This window comes from Felis catus, chromosome D1, assembly GCF_018350175.1.
Source record: "Felis catus isolate Fca126 chromosome D1, F.catus_Fca126_mat1.0, whole genome shotgun sequence".
Lineage (NCBI taxonomy): Eukaryota > Metazoa > Chordata > Mammalia > Carnivora > Felidae > Felis > Felis catus.
In genome coordinates this window covers 107,019,940-107,047,723 of record NC_058377.1, presented here as the reverse complement: position 1 = coordinate 107,047,723, position 27,784 = coordinate 107,019,940, and the positions used below count along the sequence as shown (strand labels likewise).

General features: G+C 49.1%; 1 protein-coding gene and 1 long non-coding RNA gene across 2 annotated transcripts in view; both read right to left on the bottom strand.

Annotated features, from left to right (window-relative positions):
• The window catches only part of MARK2 (microtubule affinity regulating kinase 2), a 58,416-nt gene extending 31,978 nt beyond the window's left edge, over positions 1–26,438 (bottom strand). Inside the window, exon 1 of the mRNA XM_006937449.5 lies at positions 26,007–26,438. Within this exon, the coding sequence (XP_006937511.1) occupies positions 26,007–26,060 (54 nt within the window). The 5' untranslated portion in view covers positions 26,061–26,438. The remainder of the gene's footprint in view (positions 1–26,006) is intronic.
• On the bottom strand, positions 14,496–20,726 carry LOC111556694. Its single transcript, XR_002736403.2, has 2 exons — positions 16,722–20,726; positions 14,496–16,586 (listed from the first exon to the last, which is right to left on the bottom strand). It is a non-coding gene; the product is annotated as an uncharacterized LOC111556694 (long non-coding RNA).
• Positions 26,439–27,784: the final 1,346 nt, after the last annotated feature.

Here is a 27,784-nt window from a genome sequence, read left to right as displayed (position 1 = left end):
GTAGACACTGTGACGCAGGGTTAGGCTACTACTGACCTTCCGACGATAGGTCAGAAGATCATCTGCTTCTGGACCAAGGGTGACCAGGGGCTACTGAAACCGCAGAAAGCAAAACTGAGTAAGGCCTGGGGGGGGGAGGGGGGACCACCATACCTTCCCCGGCCAACCCAGGCGTCCTCCTGGTGTCTCCACCTCTTTACTGACAGCTCTGCTCTGCCACGTCAAGTGACCATGGTATCTAAAGCTGATGCTGGTTACCCCATGAGGAGATAACCAAGGTCATGTGAGCTGGCCCCACACACGTTCTGAAAACTACACTTGTTTATAGGCAAGAGGATTAAAACGACCCGTCAGGGGAGGGAAGGGGGCAAACCCTGTACACAGGGCAAGCGAGCACTGGCAACACAGCATAGAGGCCTCCCGCCAAGAAATCTTTTGCTCAAATATAAAGCAGAAATCTCTCACCAAACGCCAAACCAGCTAACTATGCCAAATGCCACTTATGATCCAGTGACCTTGAGACAGTACTCAATTTTTCCAACGTTCTTTACATGAAAGGTTAATGTTATTGGGGGGGGGGGCAGGGGGAGAGACTAGAGGGATGGACAACACGGGACCCCGGGAAGACCCCCATACTAAATTCATATCCAAGCAAAGCCTTTCTGGCCCACCAAGAATTGTCTGAGGTATAGGGTTTGTGCACAGAGAGAGGTTTCGAAGGGAAATCTGGATTAAAAAAGCACTCAGTTTTCAGATGCCTAAAGCCCAATCAGAAGTCAAACCACCCAAACACAACTTCCTATGACCATTTCTTCCATTTCTTGCCCCACTCAAAGTCAGAATTTGAAGACAAATTAGGTACAGCTCCAGGGCAGAAGGGCTCAGGCAGCAGGGAGCCGGGGGACCATATTGGGATCATCCTCCTCCGTAATCAGAGGGTCAACTTGACAATGATAGCACTGGCCGCAAGACACAGAAAGGAGGAGGGGAGAGCCGTCAGCACCTGAGCCTGTGGCTCCAGGCAGTCTAAACTCTGGACAACAATGCTGCAGAGAAGCTCTGCGAAAGGAGATTCTCTCTCCCTTGCTCCTCTCCAAAGCCATTTGTCACAGCCCCTAAATAACCAATCCTCCCCTCTCAGCAAGCCTGGGCTACTCTGGTCTGGTCTCTGCCTCAGGCACTTGAGCCTTAGCAGCAAGAAGACGTTTCCATTTGGGAGAGCAGCTACCGTTCCTAACCTTCCGCTCACAATCGTGCCGAGGTCAGGGAAGATACACCCCTCCTACGAAAACTGAAGGTAGTTGTCCAGCTTAGGAACTAAGAAACCTGGCTCAGGGAAAAGAGGGATATTGTGCTGCAAGGGATTCCAAGAATATCCTCCCCGAACCATCCATCAAGCTCTTCTGGAGAGCTGGGGTGTTCAGAAGTGCTTTCCATTTCCCCATGTGTTAGATAAGGGGGTGGGCCTTGGGTAGACACACCCCTGGCTGGGTCACCATCTCCTCTTAAGGAGTCCTGGTCTCCTTAACCCCAGAGTGAGTCCACACCTGCCACAGAGAGCCGGTCGGAGATGGTAATGTGCTCCGGAGTTCACATACTCACACGTGCATTAATCTTTCTCCAGATAGCTGCCTTCATGTGGGGCGATGAGCCGGGCTCAGTCCCGCTCAGAGGCTGCTTGGAGCCTCTGAGGCGGTCACTCCAGTTTGGTTGGCAGTGTTGGGGGTGGGACAGGGGAGGGGGAGGAGGGGAGGAGGGGGAGGAGGGGGAGGAGGGGAAAGAGGAGGGAGAGGAGGGAGAGTATGATCCTCTATTTTCAAGCCCCGCCCCTAAAACCAGGGAGGGAAGCAGCGGAGTTGCCCCCGTGGGCAGGCTCCAATCTCTGGGTACTACAGAGCCAACCAGCTGCAGAAGGAACTTTGGGGAACGTGCACATCAAACACACTGGGAAAAGGAGGGGAAACCAACACGGGTAGAAGTGAATTGGTCTCCTGCCAAGAACTTTGAATGGTACTCCCATCAGAACTAGAACATAACAGGGGGTGGGCAGGTTCATGGTCCCTGGGGAAAGACAGGAAGGGAAACAGTAAAAGCCAGGTTGGCACTGGAACAAAACTCACTCCCTGGCAGGAGAGGGGACAGCCCAGCTGTCTGCAGGGCAGTGTCCATATGTGGTCAGAAGCAAAACGCTGTCCCATTACACCTTTGAGGCGGACAGCCCACCAAGCTCTAACCTTAGGTCAATTTTCACACGCTTCCCCGGCTGTGCCTTGAACTCTGCAGTCTGGAGCATGGCCATTTCTACAACCTTGTAAGTTAAGGTCTCCCACTCGAGCACTTGATGACAGGCAGAAAGGGAGTGGACTCTCTCTGGCTGTGTAGTACAAGCTAATCTGTGACCAAGGGTAGAGCAGAAGCCACAGATGACAGCCCCTCCCACAGGGAGGGAAGAGCTCCTCCGTTGCCGGAGCACAAGGCTGCCACGGAGAGGTGCTGTTTAGCGACAGAAATATGAGGCAGGAGGGACAGCCACCAGGTACTTCCTCTTTCTCAACACTGGCCCACTGGCTGACGTAGACAGCCTCAGGAAAGCCTGCAGAACCTCGGGTGGCAGCGATGGCCCGTGAGTCATTCCCCCCAAAGAAAAGGGAAATCGGTCCTGACCCCAGGGCCTGAAGAAGCTCCAAGTGTCTTTGGCCAGGCTGCTCCGAAGTCAAAGCCAGAGTCATCCCAACAGGACTACAGCCTCAGCCTCCTCTCCACCCGCACCAGCACATAAAGACACCAGTCCGGTCTCTCCCTCTACAACATGGGGTGGGGGGAGCCAGCAGTAATCTCAGCAGGGCACCCAGCACTGGCAACAGGAAGTGACGGCTTCATTTTCAAAGAACCCTTTATACGACATGACTAATAATTATATATCTGTGTGCACACGTATGTGTGTGTATACACGTGTGTAAAATGTCTACGTATGTATACGTATGTATATACATACAACTGATTTTCAGACTAGACCCACACGGTTTCTGGATTTTTCCTTCGGCTGCATAATGAGCTGGCTGGCTCCCTTTCCTTACCTGCAGCTCCAGCCTGGCCCTCGTCCCTTCCTAGAGTCTCACTCTGGGCTCCAGCCAACTGTCTTCAAACGTAGAATGTTCTCTCAGACCTCCAGGCCTTTGCTACAGCCTCCCACCGCCTGGGACACTTTCCATCCGTCATCCACTCCCATTCTTCTTCCTGGTCAGCCTCGGCTCACACATCACTTCCAGAGCTTTCCCTGCTCCATCCCTCTGACTTCACAAGGTCCTTGTCACAGAACTTCAAGCCTCTTGGTGCAAGGACTTCACTGCTTGGGGAAGGGCCTACTTCACAACTCTTGGTGGCTGCCTTGTTCAGTTACGCAAGGCTGAGAGAGCGGCCTGAGGGGGAAATTCCAGGACTGGGGTCATTTCTGTGTCCTCGGTGCCTAGGCATACCGGGCACCTAACAGGCTGTCCGTAAATGCCTTCCTGATTCACGAGGAAAAGTCAGGGTCAGGGTCCTCCTGCTTTTTCCGGAGTCTCCCGACCTGATAGCTCTTAGCACACCTGGGCTCCAACCCGGGTCAGGACTATAATGCTGGTGCCCGTTGCTTTCAATCCGTTCCCTGCGGCCTTCTGGCACCTCTGTGGCCAAAGTCTCTGGCAGGATTTCAGAACTCATCTCCGGTGTGTGGAGCCGGGGCCTGCTGCCCTTCCACTTGTCCTTTCCCGGCCTCCCTTCCGCCAGGAGGTCTGCAGGTTAGCCCCTACACAGGCCTTCCACAGGAATGCCTCTGAAGCAGAAGAGACCAAGGTCCCCGGGAGGGTGACCCTAGACGCGGCCCCCCGCAAACAAATGATATTACCCTGAGTCATTCACCCTCTTGGGATTTGTGTTCCCCCCACTTATAAAAGGAGGGTCTGCCCTGTGGAGGCCTGAGGGCTTTTGGTGCCTCTGTGCTCATAGGCCTTCCAGCCCCATCCCTGAGACTGCAGCAGGAAGTGGGCATGGTCCGCACGTCCCGAAGACCACATCCTGACCTTGGCTTCTATCGGCTCAAGCTACCTCAGTCTGGCTCCGTAAGTCAACCTCATCTAATATGCCTTGGACACCAGGCTCACACACTGGAGAATGTCTCCTGCCTAGGGCTGAAAACAAATTCAAGTTAACCCAGGTGACTCCCCCAGACTTAGAAACATAGTGTGCCCTAGGGAAGGACCCTCTCCCTCCCCCTAGACTTCATTTACCCACAATTCACAAGCTCCTCAACCCTCCCAGCCTCTTTGCCTACCAGGAGCGTGGCTACAAGGCACAGGGAAAGGCACCATGACACAGAGTCTATTTCCAGCAGACCCTGGGGCCCTGCACACTGGGTGCAGGGGAGTGTGCACACGAGGAGACACAATGCTGGTAGGTGTGTGGCACCCCCTCCCCCACCCTGCAGCCCGATCCCCCAGTAGCCTGATTCCTCTGGGAGCTCCTGGGTGGGAGCTCCCCACCTGACTGCCAGGGCAGGCGACCCATGAGGAGAAACTGGCTTGGCAAAGCCCCCAGGCGGCGGTTTCAGCCTCCCAGCCCAGAGTAAGGGGAGGGGGAGGGGGGCCAAGCAGACCGGTCGAGCAGGTCCAGATGCCACCACCCTGCGAGGCTAGGGCCTTGGGCAGGGGCTCCAAAACAGAAGATTCAGAAGTCAGGTGGAGATCTCACACTGAGTCACAGAGACCAGGGAATCAAGAAGAGAGGAGAAAACGGTCTTCACCATCTCATCCTTGCCCTGCCCACATCGGTCCTGGAAAACACTGCCCTGGATGTCATAGCTCTTGGGCAATTCAGAAAAGCAACTGATCTGCCCTGAGACGCTCAAAGACAAATCTGGGTTCTCATCATCACCAGGCGCTGAGGTGGTGTGAACTGAGTTCTTCCTGTGCCACGCTCCTGCGCTTTTCTCCCACTATAAATAACTCCAGCCTTCTGATACGGACCGCATGACCTGTCCAACTCTGGACAAGATCCCCGACACTCAGCGTACCTCTCTCTGTTCAACCATCCAAAAGAGGGGAGGATGAGGCCAACTGAACCAGAAGCCCCTATGTAGCCAGAGATGCTGTGTGTCAGAGGCAAGAACGGAGCTCCCCCAAAGCCAGGAGGGCCTGCTTCCTGGCTCTGGTCCCCGCTTCAGGAAGCCAGACAGGGTTTCCTCGGCAGCAGGTTCTCCCCATGCGCTCTCCTCTCTGGGTTCTTAACACAACCCAGTAACAGAGTTAACTTTTCTCCTCATCCCCTCGTCCTGAAAAAGCTGTTCTCTGTAGTCATTATTACACCTACTAAGACACAAATGAAGACTTGTGACTTCTGTGTCCAAAAACCAGACAGAGAGAGGTCGGATTTACAAATCAGTACGGACACACGCTCCCAAGGGTAGCTGTAAGTAAATAATGCCCATTTTATAATTTTTCTGACTTTTTATTTCACAATTGAGAGATGACCTTGCACGAAGCACTCCAAGACTCTGGGGGAAGAGGGTACACAGAAAAGGATAAAAACAGCTCAGACTTCAAAAGAGCTGATTATCTATCTAGTAGGAGAGATAAAAAACACAAATCACAGTCCAAGGTGGGACCAAACCCAAGAACTAAAGTTAACAGTCCACCTAATCCCTCCAATTTACTAGAAGTCTGTGACTTTTGTTTTGGTTTTTTTCCTTCAGAAGAACCACGGGTGGAGAGATCTGAAGATCCCAGGTCTCACTTCTAGCGAGGCTCACGAGTTCTGCCAGGATCTATCTAAACCCTGGGGCTTCAGCGAATGGGGATGCACCCCCATTGAGCCAACTGTGGGGAGTCATGCGATGCTGGCATTAAGAGGAAGCCAACCCAGCGAGACTCACTGAAAAATAAACCATTTAGCCTCCCTGGTCTCCTCCCCATCTGGAAAGTAGGGGCAGGCCTAACAGACAAGCAAAGGTGATGTGGGAAGAGAACTTAAACATAAAGTCAAAAAAGCTGCTCAGGACTCAGGTCATGGAAATGAAGTCAGAATAAACCCCTAACAAAAGGACAAAAGAGGGTGCTCTTGGGGAAGACCTGGAAAGGATTCCTCAAACTCTGCATCTAGAACCCCCATGACAGTGCTGTGAACAGGGAGCACTTTATTTTTCCTTTTATTTCTCAATTGGTGGTTGTCAAGCCTGATCTCCCCTCCCACTCAGTGCTATAGCTCAATGCACGCTGATACTGTTTTCTTTTTAATGTTTACGTATTGATTTTGAGAGATAGAGAGCAAATGAGCAGAGGATGGGGGGGGGGGAGGGAGAGAGGGAGACAGGGAGGATCTCCAGGAGGCTCTGCACTGTCAGCATAGAGCCTGACATGGGGCTCCATCCCATGAACCATGAGATCATGACCTGAACCCAAATCAGAACTCAGATACTTAACCAACTGAGCCACCCAGGTGTCTGGATGCCAGTTTTCAAATTGTATTCTCGCCTATCAGGCTCCCAGAGGTTTCAGAGCTCTTTAGGAAGATAATAGGGAGGAACAAATACTCATTCCTGAAAGTACTTGTAAAGAAATAAAATTTCCTAAGTGATGAATCACTGAATTCTACTCCTGAAGCCAATACTGCATTGTATGTCAACTAATTAAAATTTAAATAAAAATTAAAAGGAAAAAAGAAAAGAAAGAAAATTCCCTAGACAGAGAAAATTCTATGCCATCAAACAAACAAACCGACAAATAAACAAAAAACAGAAGTCAGTCATTTCAGGGCCTGGAGATAAAGATTAAGGCCCAAGTTCTCCTCCACTGAGGGGAAAAACAATTCTAAAGCCAGTTCTAACTTAAAAATGGGAAAAGCTGGTAAGAAGCTTGGTCCAAATCACCTCAAAAGAAAATCACTTCCTGAAATTAAAAAAAAAAAAAAAAAAAAAAAAGGTGAGGAGGAATGGGAATTGGTTTGTTTAAAACCTTTCCTGTATGAACATTAAGAGAAAATTTTTTTTTTTTAAAAAAAGGGCACCTGGGTGGCTCAGTCGGTTAAGTGTCCACTTAAGTGTCCGATCTCAGTCCATGAGTTGGAGACCCGTGTGGGGCTCTGGGCTGACAGCTCGGAGCCCGGAGCCTGCTTCAGATTCTGTGCCTCCCTCTCTCTCTGCCCCTCCCCTGCTCATGCTCTGTCTCTGTCCCAAAAATAAATAAAAAACATTAAAAAAAAATTTTTTTAAGCCTTTCCTGTATAGTAGACAGCAGATTAGCTACACAAGACTCTCCCGGAATGGTTCACCATGAAGAATATTATTATGTGGGCATTCTGGATGTGAAACCGGGAGCTCAGCACCTACACATTTATTACTGAGCAAACCCTCACACCAGTCATGACTACGGTGTGCCATCAGTGTCTGACATTTGTCATCAGGGTGGGTTAACAGTGCAGACTTGGCAGTTGGCCCTGTCGGCTGTTTCACAAGCAGTTTCTGTGGTTTCAAGGAAGGCAGGGTGTTTGCTTTTAGACGCTATCTTAAAAATATATTTCAGAATAGAGTTCAACCATTCCAAGACAGGAGGGAAGGACAAGCAAACCAAATAAAGGAATCTGGTTCTACCCAGCAGAAAGGGAGCAGGCCGGAGACACAGGGGAGGAAAAGACATATTCCCCACGTGCCCCAAAATGGCAAGAAAAGCCAACTTAGCGCTTACTACCGGGTTAGAAAATAGGGACATAGAAACGGCACTAAACACACGAGATTCATAAAGGGAAATCCCTCCTCAGGACTTCATCTCTCCGGAATAAACTTACCTAGCTCAAATCTATTTGTTTATTTAAAAACAAAACGAAACCCAACCACCCTAACGGTTCCGCATCAACGCAAAGGACTGTCATCTAATCAATTAGCAGCCACACCTCTCTGCCAGTGTGATGTGGTAATTAAGGTAGAGATTTTTCTTCCTGGGAATACAAGTATAGAAAGGCCGAGCCCCTATGGACCTAACCCATTACGACAGCCTTTCTATTAGCAAGAAAACACGGCCATGCACTCTCTAAAGAATACCTACCTGTGTGTGAACAGCAGCTACCTCTGCTGAGAGATAAAAATGTGCTGGAGATGGGATGTGGGGAGGGGGAGACCACTCATAAGAAAGCTGACAGGCTTTGCTTCTTGAAGTCATTTACGTGGACCTTGGTTTTACCCCGTAACAGAAAGAAAGTAATTTAGAAATGGCACGCAAGCGTGGTCTTGGAGAAGCGAACGAGGTCTGAACACAAATACACTCCTGGTCGGACTCCCTCTCTTTCTCTGCTAGGGCGGCAAGAGGGGCACAAGTGGGTAAGGACAGCGGCGGCCACTTTACTCACCCCACGCTGGCATCTTAAAATAGCCTTAAAATTTCAGCACTTTGCTAAGAAACCTCAAAACGTCTGACGGGCACTACCGTTAAAAGAAAAGGCACCGCTGTCCGGGGGAGACAAGCAAGCGAATCAAACCATAAACGCATAAACTCAAGTGAACTAAATTCCACAGAGGGGCACAGAGCAGTCGCTCTAAGAAACAACAGAGGTCCCGGAGATCCAGAAGCAGAGCTGGGGGCACCAGCCTCAGGAGAGAGGAGGGAGCCAGACGAAGACTGAACAAAAGCAAACAGGAAGTAGTGGCATATAAAACAAGCAGTGGGATAAAGAGGCACAGCAGGACTGCCAGAGCTCAGCTCCCAGGATTGCACTGGCACGTCCCAAATGCACACAGCGGCTGGTACTACCAGCTACGGTGCTCAGTGCCCTTGGCAGTCAAGGCTAAAAGCAAGTGGCTCCGGGCCTCTGTGTAAGTGGCACGTAGACGGTTGTAAAGGGAGAACATTCTTTTCGTGATAAAACGTACACAGTTAATACCCATGCACGACAGCTTTTTTCTTTCTGGGGGGAGCAGGGGTGTAGGAGCGCATACAAAGAGCATTCTAGGATCCCAGCATTTCATGGGTGCTACAGAGTAGGGCAGTCAAATCTAGGAATCAAAGCCGTCCCATGCCACGAGCTCAGTACTTACTTGTTAGTTACTCATTTTAGGTCTCAGAATTCTGGCTTTTCTAAAAACAGTTCTTGAAATTCCGGAAGATGAGGAGAGATAAAGAGGGCAACCAGAAGCGAGGGTTAAATAATAAAGTTTTTTAAAAAGTTTCCCATAGCTCTTGTACGCCAGGGGAGGTGAGCCTGGCCAGCTGCGTCTGTACCCCTAGGGCCACGAAGGGCAGGAAGAAACAACTAACTCTTGAGCCGGCCCCATGCTGACTAGGAGCGAATCCTAAGGTATCTATCTGTCTCCTACTGCCCGGACACGGCTGAAAACAGAACCAAAGGATTTGCCACAGTTAAGAAAGTCTTGCTCTGACACTGATGCCCTCTGGACCACTTGGGTTTGTAACAAACAAGCTATTCAACATTTCTGGGCCCCTATTTCCTCACCTCTATTTCCTCTATTTCCTCACTAAGACCCACCATCTCACAGAGACTAAATGAGTTAATCAATGTAAAACAGCTAAACAAGCGTCTGGGACAAAGTAAGTGTTCAATACGTACAGGCTATTATCATGTCTACAGCTAACGACGCCAGCCTCAGAGCAGACCGTGCCCCGTGAGTGACAACGGGCAGGGGTGGTCGACCCTTCAAGTACTCAGTCCATTCCCTTTGAGAGTTCCCCAACCACTTGGAAGACTGATGTACTAGAGGGCCGTCCAAGAGGCACCGTTACTGAGTCGCTGCCTTAGCTAATAGAGTGAACAAATCTCCTTTGAAAGCAAAAGTCTATCTTCTATACAGACCAGCGGCCGAAGAGAGAGAGAAAAGCACATCAAGTTCAATTCTGGAATTGGAATGAAAGCCACATGTGAATCTGAAAAGAAATAAGCTTTGTGTAAAAAGCAGAGGATTATGGGACTGCTGAGTGATGGGGAATGGAGCTATAATCCCGCAAGTCTATCTGTAGACTCAAATTGATATAAGTTAAGCACCTGATTAAACAGTGTTTTTTAATGACCCGATGAGAAGTGATTCTGAACAAATGAGATGAATTTTAAAAGATCTGCTTAAAGCTGGTACAAGTAACTATGAGAGGAGGCCCAAAGGTCTACCACTAGCGGTCCCAAGGGAAGCCTTCCAAAGTCAGAGGTTCCATGGACATTGGAGGGTGAGTGCAAGCAAAAGAACAAGGCTGAGAATCGTAAGATACTTTAAAATTTAAAAAAAAAAAATTTTTTAACGTTTATTTTTGAGAGACCCAATATGGGGATAGGGGTGGGGGAGGGGGAGAGAGAGAGAGAGAGGGAGACACAGAATCTGAAGCAGGCTCCAGGCTGAGCTGTCAGCACAGAGCCCGAGGTGGGGCTCGAACCTACGAACTGCAAGATCATGACCTAAGCCAACATCTGACGCTAACCGACTGAGCCACCCAGGCACCCTGCAAAAAATATGTATTTATTTTGAGATAGTGTGTGCACATGTGCTGGTTGGGGGGGGGGTGCGGAAAGGGCGTGGGGGGGGGGAGGCACAGAGAGGGAGGGAGAGAGAATCTCAGACTCTGCACTGACAGTGTGGAGCCTGACATGGGACTTGATCCCACAATCCCTGGGCCGAAATCAAGAGGCAGCCCATTAAGCATCTGAGCCATCCAGGCACCCCCATAGGATACCTTAGAAACTATGTATCCACTGCTATTTGACCTGTCCCTTAAAGACTCATCAAGCAAAGTTCACACTGTTACACACCAAATCTGGGGGGGGGGGGGGGGGGTGGAATTAAGCGTATCTCTGTTAAGTGTCAGATTTGGCAGCATGTTTAAGAAACAGGGCCAACAAGGAGTTAAGCACAGAAGAAATAGGAACAAAGTGTGTAGGCTCTGCAGCCACCCAGGGAACAGACTGTTGGGTGTTCTGGCCACAGTGGGTGACTGGAGCCTCCCAGCCTTCAGCTATTCCAGGCACCAAGGTTCTTCAAGGATAGAGGCTAAGCAAGCTTTGCAGTTTTCAAATTTGGAATTGACCAATAGCCAATGCATAAGCTTAAAAAAAAAATCCGTCATAATGAAATCCAAGTAAGCCAAATGATCTTTTTAATGGGGAAACAAAGGCCAATGTTCTATATTGGAAGAAGGAAAAAAGCCAACTTTGGTCAAAGTCCCTCAGGTCACTGAGAACCAGCTTCCTCAGCTAGAATGACTGCAAACCAAGGCAGCAAGTACCTTCCTGCAGCCCAGCCAGGACCCTGGGAATTGCAAAACAAAGGCTCAGTATGAGGTCATAGCAAGTAGCCAACCAATCAAGAACAGGGATGATCAAGCCCAATGCCAGTCTACAAAAGATATTCTCACACTTCTGTCTGGAAACCCTTTATACTCTGAACTACTAAGGACCTCAAATCGCTTTTCTTTATGTGGGTATACGCACTGTATTCTAACTAAAACTTAGAAAATGCTACATTGTCTATTAATTCATTTAAAATAATATCACTAGGCCAATTACAACATAATCTTAATAACTATATTTTCTAACATATCAACTCAATACATACCATCATAGGAAAACCCAAGTGAACTTTTAAAATGGAATTAAAGCTACAACACGGATGAGCCTTGAAAACATTAAGTATAATGAGCCAGACACACAAAAAACAAATACTGTATGATTCAACTTACATGAGGTACCTAGAGTAGTCAAATCCATAGAGATAGAAAGTAAAGTAAAGGTTACAAGAGACTGGGGGAGCGGGAGATGGAGAGTTACTATTTAATTGATACAGAATTTGTTTGGGATGATGAAAAATTTCTAGAAATAGTAGATGGTTACATGACATTGTGAATGTACTTAATGCCACCCGACTTAGAAGATAAAAATGGGGGGTGGGCGCCTGGGTGGCTCAGTCGGTTAAGCATCTGACTTCGGCTCAGGTCATGTTCCTGCGATTTTTTTAGTTCGAGCCCCGCATTGGGTTATCTGCTGTCAGCAGAGCCCGCTTCGGATCCTCTGTCCCCCTCTCTGTCTCAAAAATAAATATAAACTTGGGGCGCCTGGGTGGCTCAGTCGGTTGAGCGAGGTTGAGCGACCAACTTCGGCTCAGGTCATGATCTCACGGTTTGTGAGTTCGAGCCCCGCATCAGGCTCTGTGCTGACAGCTGGGAGCCTGGGGCCTGCTCCGGATTCTGTGCCTCTCTCTCTGCCCCTCCCCCATCATGCTGTGTCTCTGTCTCAGAGACAAACATTAAAAAAAAAATTAAAAATAAACTTAAATGAAAAATTAAAAAGAAAAGATTAAAACGCTAAATCTGATGCGTGTATTTTACCACAATGAAAACATGGGAGTTAAAGCACCAGGCCATGAGAAAATTTTAGGTTACCATAATTAGGGAACATTCTATAAACTAACCAGTACTCTTCAAAACTGTCAACGTCATAAAAGACCTGAGAAGATTAAGGAAATGGTCACAGATTAAAAAAAAAAAAAATTTTGTTTAATGTTTATTTTGAGAGACAGAGAGAGACAGCATGAGTGGGGGAGGGGCAGAGAGAGAGAGGGAGACATAGAACATGAAGCAGGCTCCAGGCTCTGGGCTGCTAGCACAGAGCCTGACGTGGGGCTCGAACTCACAAGCCGTGAGATCATGACCTGAGCCAAAGTCGGACGCTTAACCGACTGAGCCACCCAGGTGCCCCGAAACGGTCACAGATTTGAAGAGACTACGGGACATGACAATTAAAGCCCGTACTGGGTCCTGGAAAAGAAAAAGCACATCAGTGGAAAAACTGATGAAATCTGAGCAAGTTCTGTACTGTGGTTGATAGTATTATACTGAGGTTAATTCTTAGTTCTGATACGTGTTCTGTGGTTATAGAAGATGTTAACGCAAGGGGAAGCTGAGTGAAGAACGTCCAAGCACTCTTTGGGTTAGCTGTGCAACTTTTCATTTAAAATTATCTCAAAATTTAAAAAAGATAACTGTTTAAAAAAACTTACAAGGTCAATGCTCTGTTTTTGAAGAGAAAAGGAGCCAACTTTGGTCACAGTTCCTCAGGTAGCTGAAAATCCCCTTCCTCAGCTAGAACAACAGAAAACCAAGGCAGCAAGTGCCTTTTTTTTTTTTTTTAATTTTTTTTTTCAACGTTTATTTATTTTTGGGACAGAGAGAGACAGAGCATGAACGGGGCAGGGGCAGAGAGAGAGGGAGACACAGAATCGGAAACAGGCTCCAGGCTCTGAGCCATCAGCCCAGAGCCTGACGTGGGGCTCGAACTCACGGACCGCGAGATCGTGACCTGGCTGAAGTCGGACGCTTAACCGACTGCGCCACCCAGGCGCCCCAGCAAGTGCACAGCCAGGACTAGGCAGGGGCTGGGAACTGCAAAATGGTTTTTTATTAAAATTACCAATAAACTGGCCAACCAAAGCCAGGGAGAATTCATCCAAGTTTTGTCTACAACTAGGATTCTTCTGCTTTTTGGTTTCAGAAACTCCCTGCAACTATTAAAAATAATTGAGTCCCCAAAAAGCATTTGTTTATGTAGATTATATCTATTAATATTTACTGTATTAATAAGAGAAATAGAGAAAAGAGGAAAGAAAATAAGAGAAAAGATTTAAAGATGTAGCCATTCATAGGGGCACCTGTGTGGCTCCGTGGCTTAAGCGTCTGACTTCAGCTCAGGTCAGAACTCACTGCTTGTGAGTTGGAGTCCCACATTAGGCTCTGTGCTGATAGCTGGGAGCCTGGGGCCTGCTTCAGAATCTGTGTCTCCCTCTCTCTCTCTGACCCTCCCCTGCTCATGCTCTATCTTTCTCTGTCTCCCGAAAATAAACATTAAAAAAAATTTAAAAATAAAAAATAAAAGAACATAATAAACCCATTACATGTAAACATGAGTTACTTATTTTTAATGAAAAAACTGTATTTGCCAAACCACAATTTCACACATACCAAAGGAAGTCCGCCCCATGAACTGATCTCATAATCCAATCAAAACACAATGCTAGGCAAAACCCCCAAAACCCCCATGCTAAAAAACTAAAGAAAAAAATGACAAAAAGGGGGGGGGGGGCTTAAAAGAGAGGAATAAAGAGAAAGAAAAATGAGAGAAAGAAAAAAAATTAAGGAAAAAGGCAGAAAGGGAATAAAAGGAACCACTGATAAACAACAACAAACCCCCATGGGGCCAATGCTATACGCATTAGAAGGAAATAAGGTAGCTTGGGTCAAAGTCTCTGAGGCCCAGACAGGGACGTATGGCAGCCTGAATGGTAAACAAGGATCCCTATGAAGTCACTGCAAGTACCCAACCCAAGACGGACAATCGACTCAAGTTTTGTCTACAAACAAAAATTTTCTCACTTTTTGGTCTCAAGAACTCTTTACGCTCTTAAAAAAAATTACTGAGGACCGCACAAATCTTTGGTTTACGTGGGTTATAGTTATCGACAGCTACCTTATTAGAAACTAAAATGGTGATTTAAAAAATATTTTTATTAATTCATTCAAAACAATAAACCCGTTACGTGTTTATACAAACAACCTATTTTTTTTACAAAAAAAAAAAAAAAAACAAACCCGTACTTTCAAAAACAAAATTAAATTCATGGCAAAAGCTGCACTGTTTTACACTGTTGTACATCTCTTTAATGTCTAGCTTAATGAAAGAGCACCAACTTCTTATATCTGCTTCCGCATCCGATGTGTTTCAATCTGCTGCTCCAGTTGTAAGATATGAAGAAAAATCTCACTTTATATAGACCTGTGGCTGGAAAATGGAGTTTAATAGCTTTTCAGAATTTTCTTCTTTGACACCAGACCCAAACTCAAAAGTAGTAGTTTTTAAAAGCTAGTTGCAATCTGCAATTTTATCAATGAATCTTTTCTTTTTAAGTTTACTTATTTATTCTGGGGCTGGGGGGAGGAGCAGAGAGAGAGAGAGAGAGAGAGAGAGAGAGAGAGAGAGAGAGAATCCCAAGCAGGCTCCACGCTCTCAGCGCAGAGCCCAACATGGGGCTCAATCTCACGAACCGTGACATCATGACCTGAGCCGAAATCAAGGGTCAGACACCCAACCGACTGAGCCCCCTAGCGCTCCTATCAATGAATCTGCTGTGTACTTTTTATGTTAAAATACACTGGTCATCTTGCACTTTGAATGGCTCTTTTACCTACTGGCAATCTGGGAAATATGCCTTCACTGAATTATACAGAATTTCCAAATATTGACATTTCATACAATATCAAAAGATCACATTCCACTAATTTTACCACTGATCTCGTCAAAAACGTCTTCGACAAATCCAAGTTTTTGAAAATTCTCATTTTTGCTTGAAAGCTTGACTTTTATCCTTGGCAACGGTGACAGACTCACTTCGCTCACTTTCAAGAAAATGTCCACTAAATACTCAAGTGTGAATAACTGTAGTTGATCTCTCAAGTTGAGATGATGATCCATGCAACTGGTTCAGCTCCAACACACTAGCACGTTTTCTCAAGACCGTCACTGTACGATGGGAGACGGCACCAGTGCCCCATAGATACTTGGCGTTTCATCACTCAAAATATTAAAGAGGCTTTTATTAGAGGGTTGAGACTCAATAAAAATTAATAATTTTTAGGGCACACTCAAGTGAAAATGCCCCTCCCCTCCTTAAACCACAAGTGTCTAGCAGGAGAGAAGTTCACGACTACGATCGCTAGCAGAGTTTGGTGCCACTGCCTTGATTTACGTTACGCCGCCAGCGATTTTCTCTGCCATTACTTCTGTGCAACAGTGCAAACGGAAACGAAGTTCTTCCAGGATGAACCATGAAAGTCAAGAGAGTTATTCAACCCGTTGCATATTTATCGCTACTCGCGTTCACTGCTGAGCGTTCACGTAAAGGAAAATTCTCTGAAGCGTAGTTGGTGCTGACACAAGTTGAGCCACGTCTGTAAATCTCGTTTGTAAGGCAAAAGTACAATTCTGTAAACAAGATGTGAACTCAGTCTTCACATTCGTACCTAAACCTTTGATTCGACGAGTCGTGGTACACACAAAGCGGCACTGCCCTGCATCTCACGGACTCTCCACCCAGCGGGCGTTCGGCAACGTCTGCCGTTCAAGACCTTCTTAGTCTCTCGGCTACTGGGTGGGCTTTTCCAGCCAAAGAACGTCCGAACTTGTCCTGTAAGAGTCAGTGACTTTTTTTTCACTTCTAGGTTGAAAAGCTGGAGCAAATTTTGGCTTTTAAAGAGCTCATGGTGTATACACACCAAAAGTTCTCGATTCCTTTTTCTTTCAACTTTGAATGATCGGTCTTGACATGATGATGCACCTGAACTGGCACTACAGCACTACCTGAACTGTGTTCAGTTGCGTAAGACGTAATAAAGTGCGTTATTAACATCTATAAAGCTGAGGAGAAGATAGCTCTCGTTACAGTGTCATCTCTTCTAATTTCTTATTTACGGTTTTGCCTAGACTCTTCAGACTCCTCCCATTCACTTGTTGACATGTCCATTTCAGTAAACAGAGGTTGCAAGTCTTCTAATCTCCCTTTTTAAAGTCAACAATCCATCCTTGAATATAAGAGAAATATGATAAATTTTCCTCTATGTTAGAATAAAGTGCTAAAGTAAGTTGTAAGTAAAATTTTTTAAAATTAGAAGCTTTCCCGAAAGTTTTTACGAGTACGTTTCACAAGCTGCACTTACTTATTGTGTTTCCTCAAAGATGCCAGGAAATTGGTGGGATATCAAACTAATGATTTCCAGGACAATAACGAGGTTTACAGGACTTAGAGCAGGCACAACTGAAGAAAGATAGTAAGAGTCCCGGAGAAGTACTGAAAACAAACTGAGCGCATCACTGAAAACATCTCTATTTATACCTTAAAGGACTACCTTAAAAATTCTAGAAAACACAAGAATACAAAAGCACACATTTCATTAGCCAAGAGTGATGATGTCAGCACACATCATTCAGCCTCTGGAAAACTCCACTGTGTACGGACAGAGCCAGAATGGTAAAAAGCAGATGCTGCGTTCATGTTCTGATGAAACTCACTTTGATTTCGTGTACCACTGAATGGACCTCAGGGAGCCCCAGGGTCCTCAAACCACACTTTGGGGACCACATTCAATATCGCATTGCCAAAATTCACAAGTGCCACCTCAGATCCCTCCCAAGACAGGGTCCAGCGTTACAGCATTCCGGATAGGCCAGAGGAAACGGCCCAGAACTGGCTCAGACCCTATCACCAGGGAAACTAGGATGCCGACCCTAATAAGCTGTCAGATCGCCAGGCCTGGCTTTACTAAGGAAGGTGGCTCCAGAGACATAAAAAGAAAATGTGTGCTAAAGCTGCAAATCCCTAACTTTACAGAAATCAGAGGAACAGGAGAAAGGACTGGGTGGTACTGGGATTCTATACACGAAGGAGATCTCAGACTATCAGAATTCCTCTCCTGAGCCATGCCACAAAAGAGGCATAGAAACAGGTAAGGCAGAGGGGGACAGAGATGAAAACCCGAGATGGACAGCGGTAATGAAGGAACAGAGTTCAAAGAAACCAAACAGAAAAAAAAAAAAAAAAGGAAGTGAGATAAGTCAGCAGAGAGGTCAAAAGAAAGAGGAAAACACAGTCAAAGAAACATTCCCTGATGAGCTGAGGCGACACTGTTACCTTTCTCCTGGGCTGCAGTTGCAGTGTGAAAAAACTAAGCAAGTTACTTGCTGTTCTGACCAGGCGCTCAGGCTCTAGGAGCCGCAAGAGAGACAAAGATAAACAAGGAACCAACCGAGACCAAAATCTCAGCCCAAGATTCAAAGTCCACAAACTCACAGGGGCAGCCGAGAAATGACTGTGACCCTTCCAGGACTCACAATGGGGAGGCTTTCTTCTCACTGCAGAGAAGCCAACAGAGATAACAAGGGCTTGCCCCTGAAGGCCTCTTTGCTAGTGAAAAAGGAACCTAAAATCATTAGCTGCTAAGTTCCCATGTGGTCTTTAAGAGAAACAGGGAGCTTTCTCTCTCCTGTTGCCAAAGGGTAAATACTGCACCTGAAGAAAGGAACATGGAAAAAAATCCCATGCGATCGGCTGGATCCCAGCACTCAGAAAAAAACCCATGGTCTGCTGACTTTGGATCTGGATCCTCCCTTGATGAGGCTGCACACACAACACCACCACCACCATTACCATTCACGACACAGAAGTATGGGCAGGCAGAAGGTAGTGTTTTGGGTTGTTTCGTTCTGTTAATCAATAAAATCACCTGATATTGATATCTTGTAAATAAATGCACCCCCATTTTTTAAAATGATCTCAATAGCACATAAACCTTTCCAAAAGCATTCTATTCAGATAGCTGGCTAGCTTCAACAAATAAAGTAAAATCAACAACCACAAATTTTTTTTTAATGCTGGAAAAAGCATCTGAGGGACCCTAACGACTAAAAGAAACCAAGATTCTTTCAATCAATTACAGAGAATTTCCAACGCATACTGACCTGGAGTTGTATGGTGTTCAGAGAAAACCCACCAAGTCGCTCAACTAAGAACGGTGATCATGAGGATTGTTACGTCCTGCCAGGTGTTGTTTTAAAGTGTTTTATAATCGTTAACTTCTCTGATGCTCACAACAACTATACCTACAAGATAGGGACTATCATTACTCCTTTTTTTACAGGTGAGCTAACAGGCCTGGAACAATTAGGTAAGCCCAGGGTCACAGTAGAGGCTGACCAAGATTCCAGCACAGGGGAATCAAGCTGCAGAGCCTGCTTTAACCAGAACATACCACTTATTAGAAGTCCCCAAGTGCTGGGATCTCCTTTCCACTCCACCATAAGCTCAACTCAATTAGAATGCTATTGCTAGACCAAGCAGGCCTATGGGGCCCCACTTCCTGTGACTACAGAACCAGTCATTCAAACACTTGTGGGCCCAAACGAAGCAACAAGTCACAAGCACATCCAACACCACATGCAAAGACACTCCGATGATGGCCATCTGGCAGGGGTGGGGGGTGGGGGGGAGTGATAGGGGGTAAGGGAGGGCCAGCAGATCCTTGGGTCTAAAGAAGGTGCAGGAAAAGGAGCCCCCCTTTACACAGAGTATCAGTAACCAAAACCCTCAGTGAAATGGTGCTCAAGAGAAGCAATGAGTAGATCATCGTAGCAGTGACAGAAGCAACCTGCCCCCCAAGGGCAAGGGCAAGGGCAAGGGCAAGGGCTGGAACTATGTTTGCAGGTGGTTTCACTCATTAATCACCAAACTTTCGGACATGGGAGTTTTCCGTTTACTGGGGGACTGGGAAAACAATCCTGCTGTATTAGTAGCTCTGATGGTCAGAGGAGCCTCAGAATCCTATGTCTTTCCCCTGAGAAAGGCTTCCTGCTGCTGTTCAGGAAGTGCCAGCACGTGGTGACTGATGACTCCCACCTTTCCTACGGGTACCTGATCAGGAACACACTTAAACTGTTAACCTCCTGAGCTGCCAAAGACCAAAAACTATATTCTCTCTCCTTTTTTCTTCCCCAGCAGGCCTGGACAGACAGTCCCACTGCATCAAGCCAAAAGGACTGGGGCCTCAGTGGATTTAGCAGCCAGATCACAAGAGCCAGGAGTCAGTTCCCGATCCATAAACCACAAACCCAATCGCTTTTCCCTGGCCAGGCTGGAGGGCCTTTGGCCAAGCTGTGACTTGCAAAGGGGGTCCAAGGAAAGGAGTTGTATCTTAGAGTTTCCAGTGACAGGTGCGGAGGACAAAGTTGCCTTGAACAGCACTGGGTGTAGAGAAAGCCCACTCGTGCTCAGAGGCCCGTTCAGTAATGAGGGAGAATGGGGGTGTTTACAGACCTCATCCAGACTCACACCTCAATGAGCAGAGCCCCAGAGGAGGCAGACCTTTGTATGGCCAACTTCCCAAAGAACACAGGGGAAAATAGGCCGAGGCTGCTCAAAACCAGCTTGACTGGTTCTACAGAGAAGCCTCTGGTCTGCCCCGCCTTCCTCATGTTAAAAAGAAAAAGGTGGCTGGGAGCCAGTCACTGAACACACCCCTCCCTTTCTCCTCTCTCCCCGCCCCCCTTCTTCCACCCTCCTATCTGTTGTCCCTCAGGATTCACCTAGCCATCAATATCAGTGTCCGGCTCGCCCTTGCCTACCAAACCTGAGGTTACATGGCTTTAGAAGTGGAAGGTTCACTATGTGATGAGCGAAAGGACACACATTTGTTTTTGCCCTTTTTGCCATTTTCTAATGAAAAACGTAGGGATAAATGCAAGTAGGGAGAGGGCACAGGGACTGAGAAACTTCAAACCCTCTAGCAAAGGGCAGACATACAGATGAAGGGATCTACTTCTACACCCTCAAGGAGGAGCAGGTCAAGGGGGCAAGAGAAGGAACTGGATTGCCTCCTTCTCCGAAAGACGACTGGACACCAAGAGACCAGATCCTCTCGTGGTGTTTCAGAATCAGGCCATCACAGCCTAAAAGGCAGCAATGACATTCAATGCCTACACCAAGAGGGCTGTAGCGGGGTGGTGGCATTCCGCTCCGAGCGTGAGAGATTTCAGAGTTAACGTCGGGATAGATGGCCTCTTCCCCGGCCAGAAGTGGGAAACGGGTGTCTTCCTCCCCCACAGAGTTTGTAAAGGCTCCCTCTTCCCTTTGCTGAGACAGAAGGGGAAAAGGCAGAGATAACACTGCAGTGACTCACTCTCGTTTGATGAAGGCTGCGAGGAAGCCTGGAGAATCCAAGCTGTAAGTGCAAAAAGGTACGAATGCTGGAGTCTCCCATCAACAGGAGGAAACTCAGCCACCTATGTGGTTTGTCACCGCTGAACTTCCGCTGAAGGAGGAAGGCCTAGGTTAAACTCCACCCACCCTTTCCACATCCTTCTCGGTTTCTGCTTTGATAGGAAAGTGCAAACCCGGCAGCACCGGAGGCTACAAGAGAATCAAGCCCTTTCTCTACCTCCTCTCATAGCAAAAGCCTAGCAGCCACAGTCCACAGCTTAACTAAGCAGACGGAGCTGGGGCTGGCCCTGGTGACTGCAGGAAAGCCTCACCAGGCAGTCTTGGGGAAGGAAGGACAACCACCCTCCTCGTCCTTCCCATCGGCGGAGGTTACTTCATCCCAATCCATTAATGGGCTTCAAAGTGCTGCTGTGGTGGGGGGGAGCCCATTTAGCAGAGCTATCATGGGGCCAAAGGTGGCGCCCAGCCCCCACCCCACTCGTCGATAATGGGCCACAGAGTCTGAGGCTTGGCTGCACTCTAGGCATAAAATATTCATTCCCGTCGACATAATACATATGTAGGAAAGTCATGGAAGCTCCTGGGAGGAGAGAAGTGCCAGCCAGGTGGCTAAGTGCGCAACGGGAAAGAGTTCATGAAGGCACCGGTTAGTCCTGGTCAAATGCCCACCGAGAGCTGGGCTGTTCTGTCCAAAGGGGAGACGGTCTGGTCTGAGAAGTTTTTGACTCCCATGAGACCTAACGATGCAAACCTCTCAGGCAAACAAATTCTCAATTTTTTCCTACCCCACAGGCATCAGTTAAGACACTGACCATGAAAAGAAATCTCAGGCCCAGTCTTTGGTCACCATCTGAAAGATGCAGTCATCCCTGTGTGAACTTGATTTTAATCTAAAGCAGACCAAGTTTCAACGACTGTCTTGAATCCATCTGTTTAGCTACTTCCCAAAGCCCACACATTAGAGAGAAATTATCACAATTTACTAAGTGGTTACCTTCACTGGGTTCAAAGATCACGGTATGGCGAGCGACTCTGTGATCTCTAGACTCCCAGAGCCCTCGCTCTAACGAGGCCTCACTCTTAATTTCTAGGGCCACGCAGGAAGCGAGAATGTATGCTGTGACGTCCACCCACATCCCTGACCAGAAGGCAGCACCACTAAGGAGCCCTTGGCCAGAGTCAAAGGGCAGAAGTCAGAGTCCGTACCCAGAGCACAGCACCGCCCGGCTCACAGGCATGGAGTGAAATGAGAGCCAGCCGAGCTCTCTACCAGAGGAGACACTGACACCAAATTATTCAGCGTTGGCAACGTTCAGCCAGAATCAACCCTGGCATCCAAGGGAGATGTGTCTGGAGCGGCTCGGTTGTTCTTTACAGGATTCCGTAAGTCAGCTTTGCTCACTTCATCCAGACTTCCACACTCCTCTTCCTAGAACCACCCAAGAGAATAAACAATGCTACTCGCACCCGAGAAGAACGAGAGCAACCCCCCTCCCTTGCGCACTGCAGCAGAAGCGAGGCCGGTAGTGAAAGCCTCCGAAAGCCTCCTCTTTTCCCTCGGAAGCCCCGGAAGCCCGCTCGCTCGTGGTTCCTGAGGCCCAGAGGTGGGGTGCCTCTGAAGTCACGCAGCCCCCCTCCCAGGTGTTCCACGTAGTAGCAGCAGGTGAACTCTGGGAGGTTGGACCCCTCTCCGCACCTGCCTAGCCTATTGTTCCGCCGCCGCTGGCTGGAGGACAGGCATCCTACGTGCTGATTGCTGTCACCACAGCCAAGCCTCCAGGCCAGCAGAGCCATTCGGAGAACTGGACAGAAAGCTCAGCTCACAGACTGAGAAGCCCCAAAACTACCAGCCCCAGGTCACAACCCTCCTGCAAAAGAAAGAAGCGTCTAGAGCTGGGAAAAAAGCACCTTCGAAACCAGGTGTCACAAAAATCATCTTAAAGAGGGGGGCTTGACTTTCTTTTAGCTCCCACTTCCAGTGCTGGGAGCAGAATCGACAGCAAACAGGCAATCTTCCTGCAGTACAAGGTTTATTTTTATGCTTCAACATTTTCTGTGTGTGTGTGTGTGTGTGTGTGTGTGTGTGTGTGTGTGTTATGCGTGTTTAATTCAGATGTGATCAAAGAGCTCCTGGAAACAGCTTCTCATCAGCCACATGTTTTAAAGAAAGGGGGAGAGGAAGAGCTAAAAAAGAGATTGGAGCTTGAAGACAACCAGTAGAGTTTACCCATTTCCTGGGGAAACCAGCTTAAATAATTTAAACCTAAATACAGTGATAGAGAATCTTTGCGGGGAGGGGATCAGCCCAACCAAACCCCTTGCTTTTTATTTCATAACGTTAGGATTTACCGCAACGACTGAACTTCTGTGACTACTTCAACTAGAACAGCGACAGGACTGAGAGCGTCCTTGCTCTTACCTGGTGGCAACGAGCTATTCTAAAGGAGGCCAGTGCTTCTGGCATCCCTGGCCTCGTGACGCGAGGGGCTGCTACGTGTCTTTTCTCTTGGTTTGAAAAATACAGGCATCTGCCGGTAGCTGGTATATCCAAGCTTTTTCAAAGGCTGCGCTGTCACCGGGACGAGACTTAATATCGAGCAAATAGTATGACTGGCTACCGTGAGGACGGGCAGCAGAAGCGATGAAGTGGCTCAGGGGAGCCTAAGTCCACAAAGAGTGCAAACAGGATGAGTAATTCATAATTTGGAACAGGACGACAAAGTATGCAGCCGTGGCTCTAGACGAAGTTAGCGAAGGGGCAGCTTCCGTTCCCGACCGGCTCACCCGATCAGCTCTCACCGAATCAGCGGGTGTGCACCGACTTCCTACTATGCGCTCAGCAGTATTCGAGGCATGTAGGGAAGAGAGGAAATCAATGCACACATCACAAGAAAAAAAGAGACCACGGCGGGAATACATTTACATTTGGTAAACAGCACAAGAGGTGCTGTTTACCACATTGAGGCAGTCTGTTACTCTACTTTGCTGAACACAATGCCCCCCACAGCCTCGCGGAGAGAGTAGGCACTCCACAACCACTCCCCACATGCCTGAGGGTGCCAGTCAGTCACTTGGCCTCCTCCTACCAGCTCATGATCAACAGTCTGGGAAAGTTCTCTGGTGAGCAGGGTTTACCTGCTAACACAGAGGGTGCGACAGGAAAAGGAATGGAATGGGGAACCTCAAGAGAGCCTAGAAAAAGAGGTTCCCGGCAAGGAGAGAAAACAGCCGGCGAGTGAGGGCAAGACCCTGAGATACAGACCATGCTCTGGTTTCCAAAGACCTCAGTCCCATGCAGAGCCAGTTGCAAAACCCAGTGATGAAACAGAAATTCACCATCCCTCCCCCTCAACTCATTTCACCCCCAGAAGCAATCAATCCGCCAGAAACGAAAGGGTCAACCAGCACAGAGAAAAACTCGGGGCCACAATTGCTCGTGGAGCTCCCGACTGCCCAGGTGACAGAGAGCAAGGTGGGGGGGGGGGGGGGGAGGTGACACAAGAGAAAAACGTAGGACAATGAAACGAGGGAAGATTTTTCAGGGAAGGATGTGAACACGCGAGAGAACATAACCACGGTTCTATCGGGCTGCGGAGAAAGAAGGGCGCGACAGGAAAACATAAAGGGTGTAATAAGGGAAAAGGATGCAAAAAAAAAAAAAAAAAAAAAAAAAAAAAAGCGCTGCAGCCCCAGGGGAGAAGAGCTCCTTTTTCAACTCGAGTTTTTCTGGCCTAGTAAACTTCTCCGCCAACGAGGGTGTGCCAGGCAGGGGACTCTCCACACAGCAGCCAGCAGTCAGCAAGGGACGCCGGACATGGTGACAGAAAGGGGAGGGGTGGAAAGCGGACGCCTCTCAGCTCACAGGTAGGGTGACACAGAAAACGCTAAAGCTTGGGTGACAGATGATAGCAGTGATTGCCAGGACGAGGAGGGGGGAGGAGGTGGCGTATAGCTCAAGAAACTAGCATGCTGAATGCCCGGACGGCGAGTTACAAAGACTAGCCCATCGGGAGGGAAAGGACAGGGGCCTCGGTGGGGCAAACAGATACGATGTGAAGAAGGCAAGAGACGAATGCGGAGATGAAGGCAAGCCTCACGGAGGCAGGTAGAGTGAGGAAGACCGGGTGAGGGCAGAGAAACCGGAAGGGACCAAACAAGGAGGAAGAAACTATGAAAAGTGACAGAGCCAGGAGTGAAGACACAGGAAGGCATCACGGCTCGTGCTGCGGTGTGAAAAGACAGAAGGGCAAGGATGGTAACGCAGCGTGGCCGGGGAGAGGACTCAGCAACAGGTTGTCCCCATAAAGCGGGGCTGGAGGAATGTTCTCCCTCCAAAGGACAAGTCCAGGGAGCAGGCTGGTAAAGCACTCAGGGAGAAACAGGAGGCGGAGAGACTTCAGCCAAACCCCTGGGGGGGTGGGAGGGGGGTGGGGGTGGGCAGAACGCGAGGGATCCAGACTCTGAAGGGAACCCTTCAGACTGGAACCCCAAAGACAACCTGTGGGAAAACTATGCGCATGACAGCAGTCTGGGAAACACGGAAGCAACAAATGCCAGCGCGAGGCACCAGGGAGCTCCTGGAGAAAAGAAGGGAAAGTGATGAGCAAAGAGTAGGCGAACCATTTGGAAAGGTGATGAGGGTGGAGCTGGTGGGTTGCAAGCATGAGGGAGAGCACAATTTGGAGAAGGAAGAGGGGGGGAAAAAAAAGCAAGGGGGGGGAGGAAGCGGGGGAACTGGAAGAGGAGAGGGATCGAGAACACACTCCGGGGCAAGGACCCTGTGGGTGATAACCAGGGACTGGGAGAACCGGTGCGGGAGGAGCAGAAGCGAGGCTGGAGAGATGGGAGGAAGAGGGGGACAACGATCTGGGGCAAATCGCGGGGTGCTGTTCGAGGAGCAGGAGGGTGGCGGCTTTAAGCGTGGGTGGAGGAAGACCAGAAAAGGCCCCTGAGAGAAAAAGGGAAGAGGAGGGGAAGCTAGGGAGATAACACGGAAGAGCGCAGGAGGGCGGTGAGGGGAGACGGGGGTCAGCAAGTGTGTAGCTTGGAGTCGGGACGAGGTGGGTCCCAGGACGGGACTGAGAGGGGGATGTGCGAGGCCGAGAGCCAGATGACAGGGCAGCCGAGGCTTGCAGGGTGGCAGCAGGGGCACGAGGAGAGCAGAGGAGGGAGGAGGCTCTGCAAGGTGCAGGGGCCCAGCCAGAGAATTCGGGGAGCCCTCGGGGCTCCTTACCTGCTCCGTGTCCCTCTCGTTCAGCGTGGGTAGGGGGGTCCGGGCGCTGGACATGGCGCCGGTATCTCAGGGGAGGGAACCGAGAAGCTTGGAGGAAGGGAGGGAAGGGAAGGCGCGGAGCCCGGCCGGGCGGGGCTTCTCACAGCAGGGGCACCCGCCGCATGGGCCCCGGCCGGGGGTGCGGGGAGGCCGGGCAGCCGCTCACGCCAGCCCGGGGATGCGCCGCTCGGGCTAGGCCGCGCCGGCTCCGAGCGGCTCCGGACCGCACCCCCCCGACCCCCGGCTGGGCTGTGCCGCCTTTCGGCCGGGCCGCGCCGCTCCGCCTACTCTCTGCCGCCGCAGCCGGCCGCCTGCCTCGCTCCTCCCCTGCCCTCAGCGGCACTGCTCCGCGCCCGGCACACAGGCAGCCGCCGCCGGACCTGCTGCTCCCAACATGGCCGCCACCACCGCCGGCCCTCGGCTCTTTCCGCCGGCAGCAGCCGGAAACATCCGAAGCGGCGAGGTACGGGCGGGGGGCGCGCCTCCTCCTCCTGGCCTCGGACTACGGGTGAATTCCGGAAACACCCGAAGAAGATTACTCCTGGGGACGCGCGCGCCGCCTCGATTCCGAAGACGAAGCTTCGGCTCTGTTTACGGAAATCTACGAAGCCACTCGGGGAACTCCAGCCACGCCCATAGGCCTTTCCCCGCCCACTTCAGGCAGGCTCGCTGCGGTTTCCGGAAACACCCGAAGCCGCTCCGCGTGCAGTGAACCGGCCACGCCCCCGTCCCGCCCCGCAGCCGACCGCGGTCGTCGGCCATTTCCGGCAACACCCGAGACCCGGCGAGCCCCGAGTCGTTCCTGGGGTGGTACCCGGTCGGACTGTTCGTTTCTTTCCGTCAGTTTCCGGGTATTTTCAAACCTGAACGGGGAGCGTGGCTCACCTGTGCATGTTTATTGTTTGACCAAATAGAAAATAAGGCTGTTAGCCGTCCCAACGATTGGCATCCTTTGGTTCTAAAACAACTTCCCCGTTTGCGTGTCCGCTCATCAGTCCGCTCGTAAAATCCATCTCGTTTTTAACATCCAACCTATCAACATGTGTGTCACCTGTCAAAGGCAGCGTCTTTTACCTGTCTACTTAACATTCTTCACCTGCCATCGTCTGTCTTGGATTCTGTTTATCCATACACCCCCACATCTAATCCGCACTGTTTCTTAAGGTCCGGGGCAGGCACCCGGTCGGCCTCCTTGTCTCCCAGCTGTGGGAGGCTACAGGGGTTCCCCCTCCAGCCCTGTGTTCCAGCCGCAGCTCTGTGGTATGAAAATGCTATGTGATCTTGGAAAGATTACATAACATCTCTGAGTTTGGGCTCCTCGACGTCCTTATATTAAGAGAATTTATGCCTTTGTTTCAGTGATGACATTCTAAATAACATCTTTGAATTCCACTTACCTTTTTTTTTAATTGTTCAAAATAGCACAAAATGACATTGCACTATGGTGATACTGAGTCACGCCAGTTACCTTTTAAAATACCCCTGTAAAGCAAGGCAGGAGACGCATTCTGCCCCCCTTTTTTTTATTTTTTAATGTTTATTTATGTTTGAGAGAGAGAGAGCGCGTGAGCAGGGGAGGGGCAGAGAGAGAGAGAAAGAGACAGAATCGGAAGCAGGCTCCAGGCTCCGAGCTGTCAGCACAGAGCCAGACTCGGGGCTCCAACTCACGGACCGCGAGATCATGACCTGAGCTGAAGTCGGATGCTTAACTGACTGAGCCGCCCAGCAGCCCCAAGAGA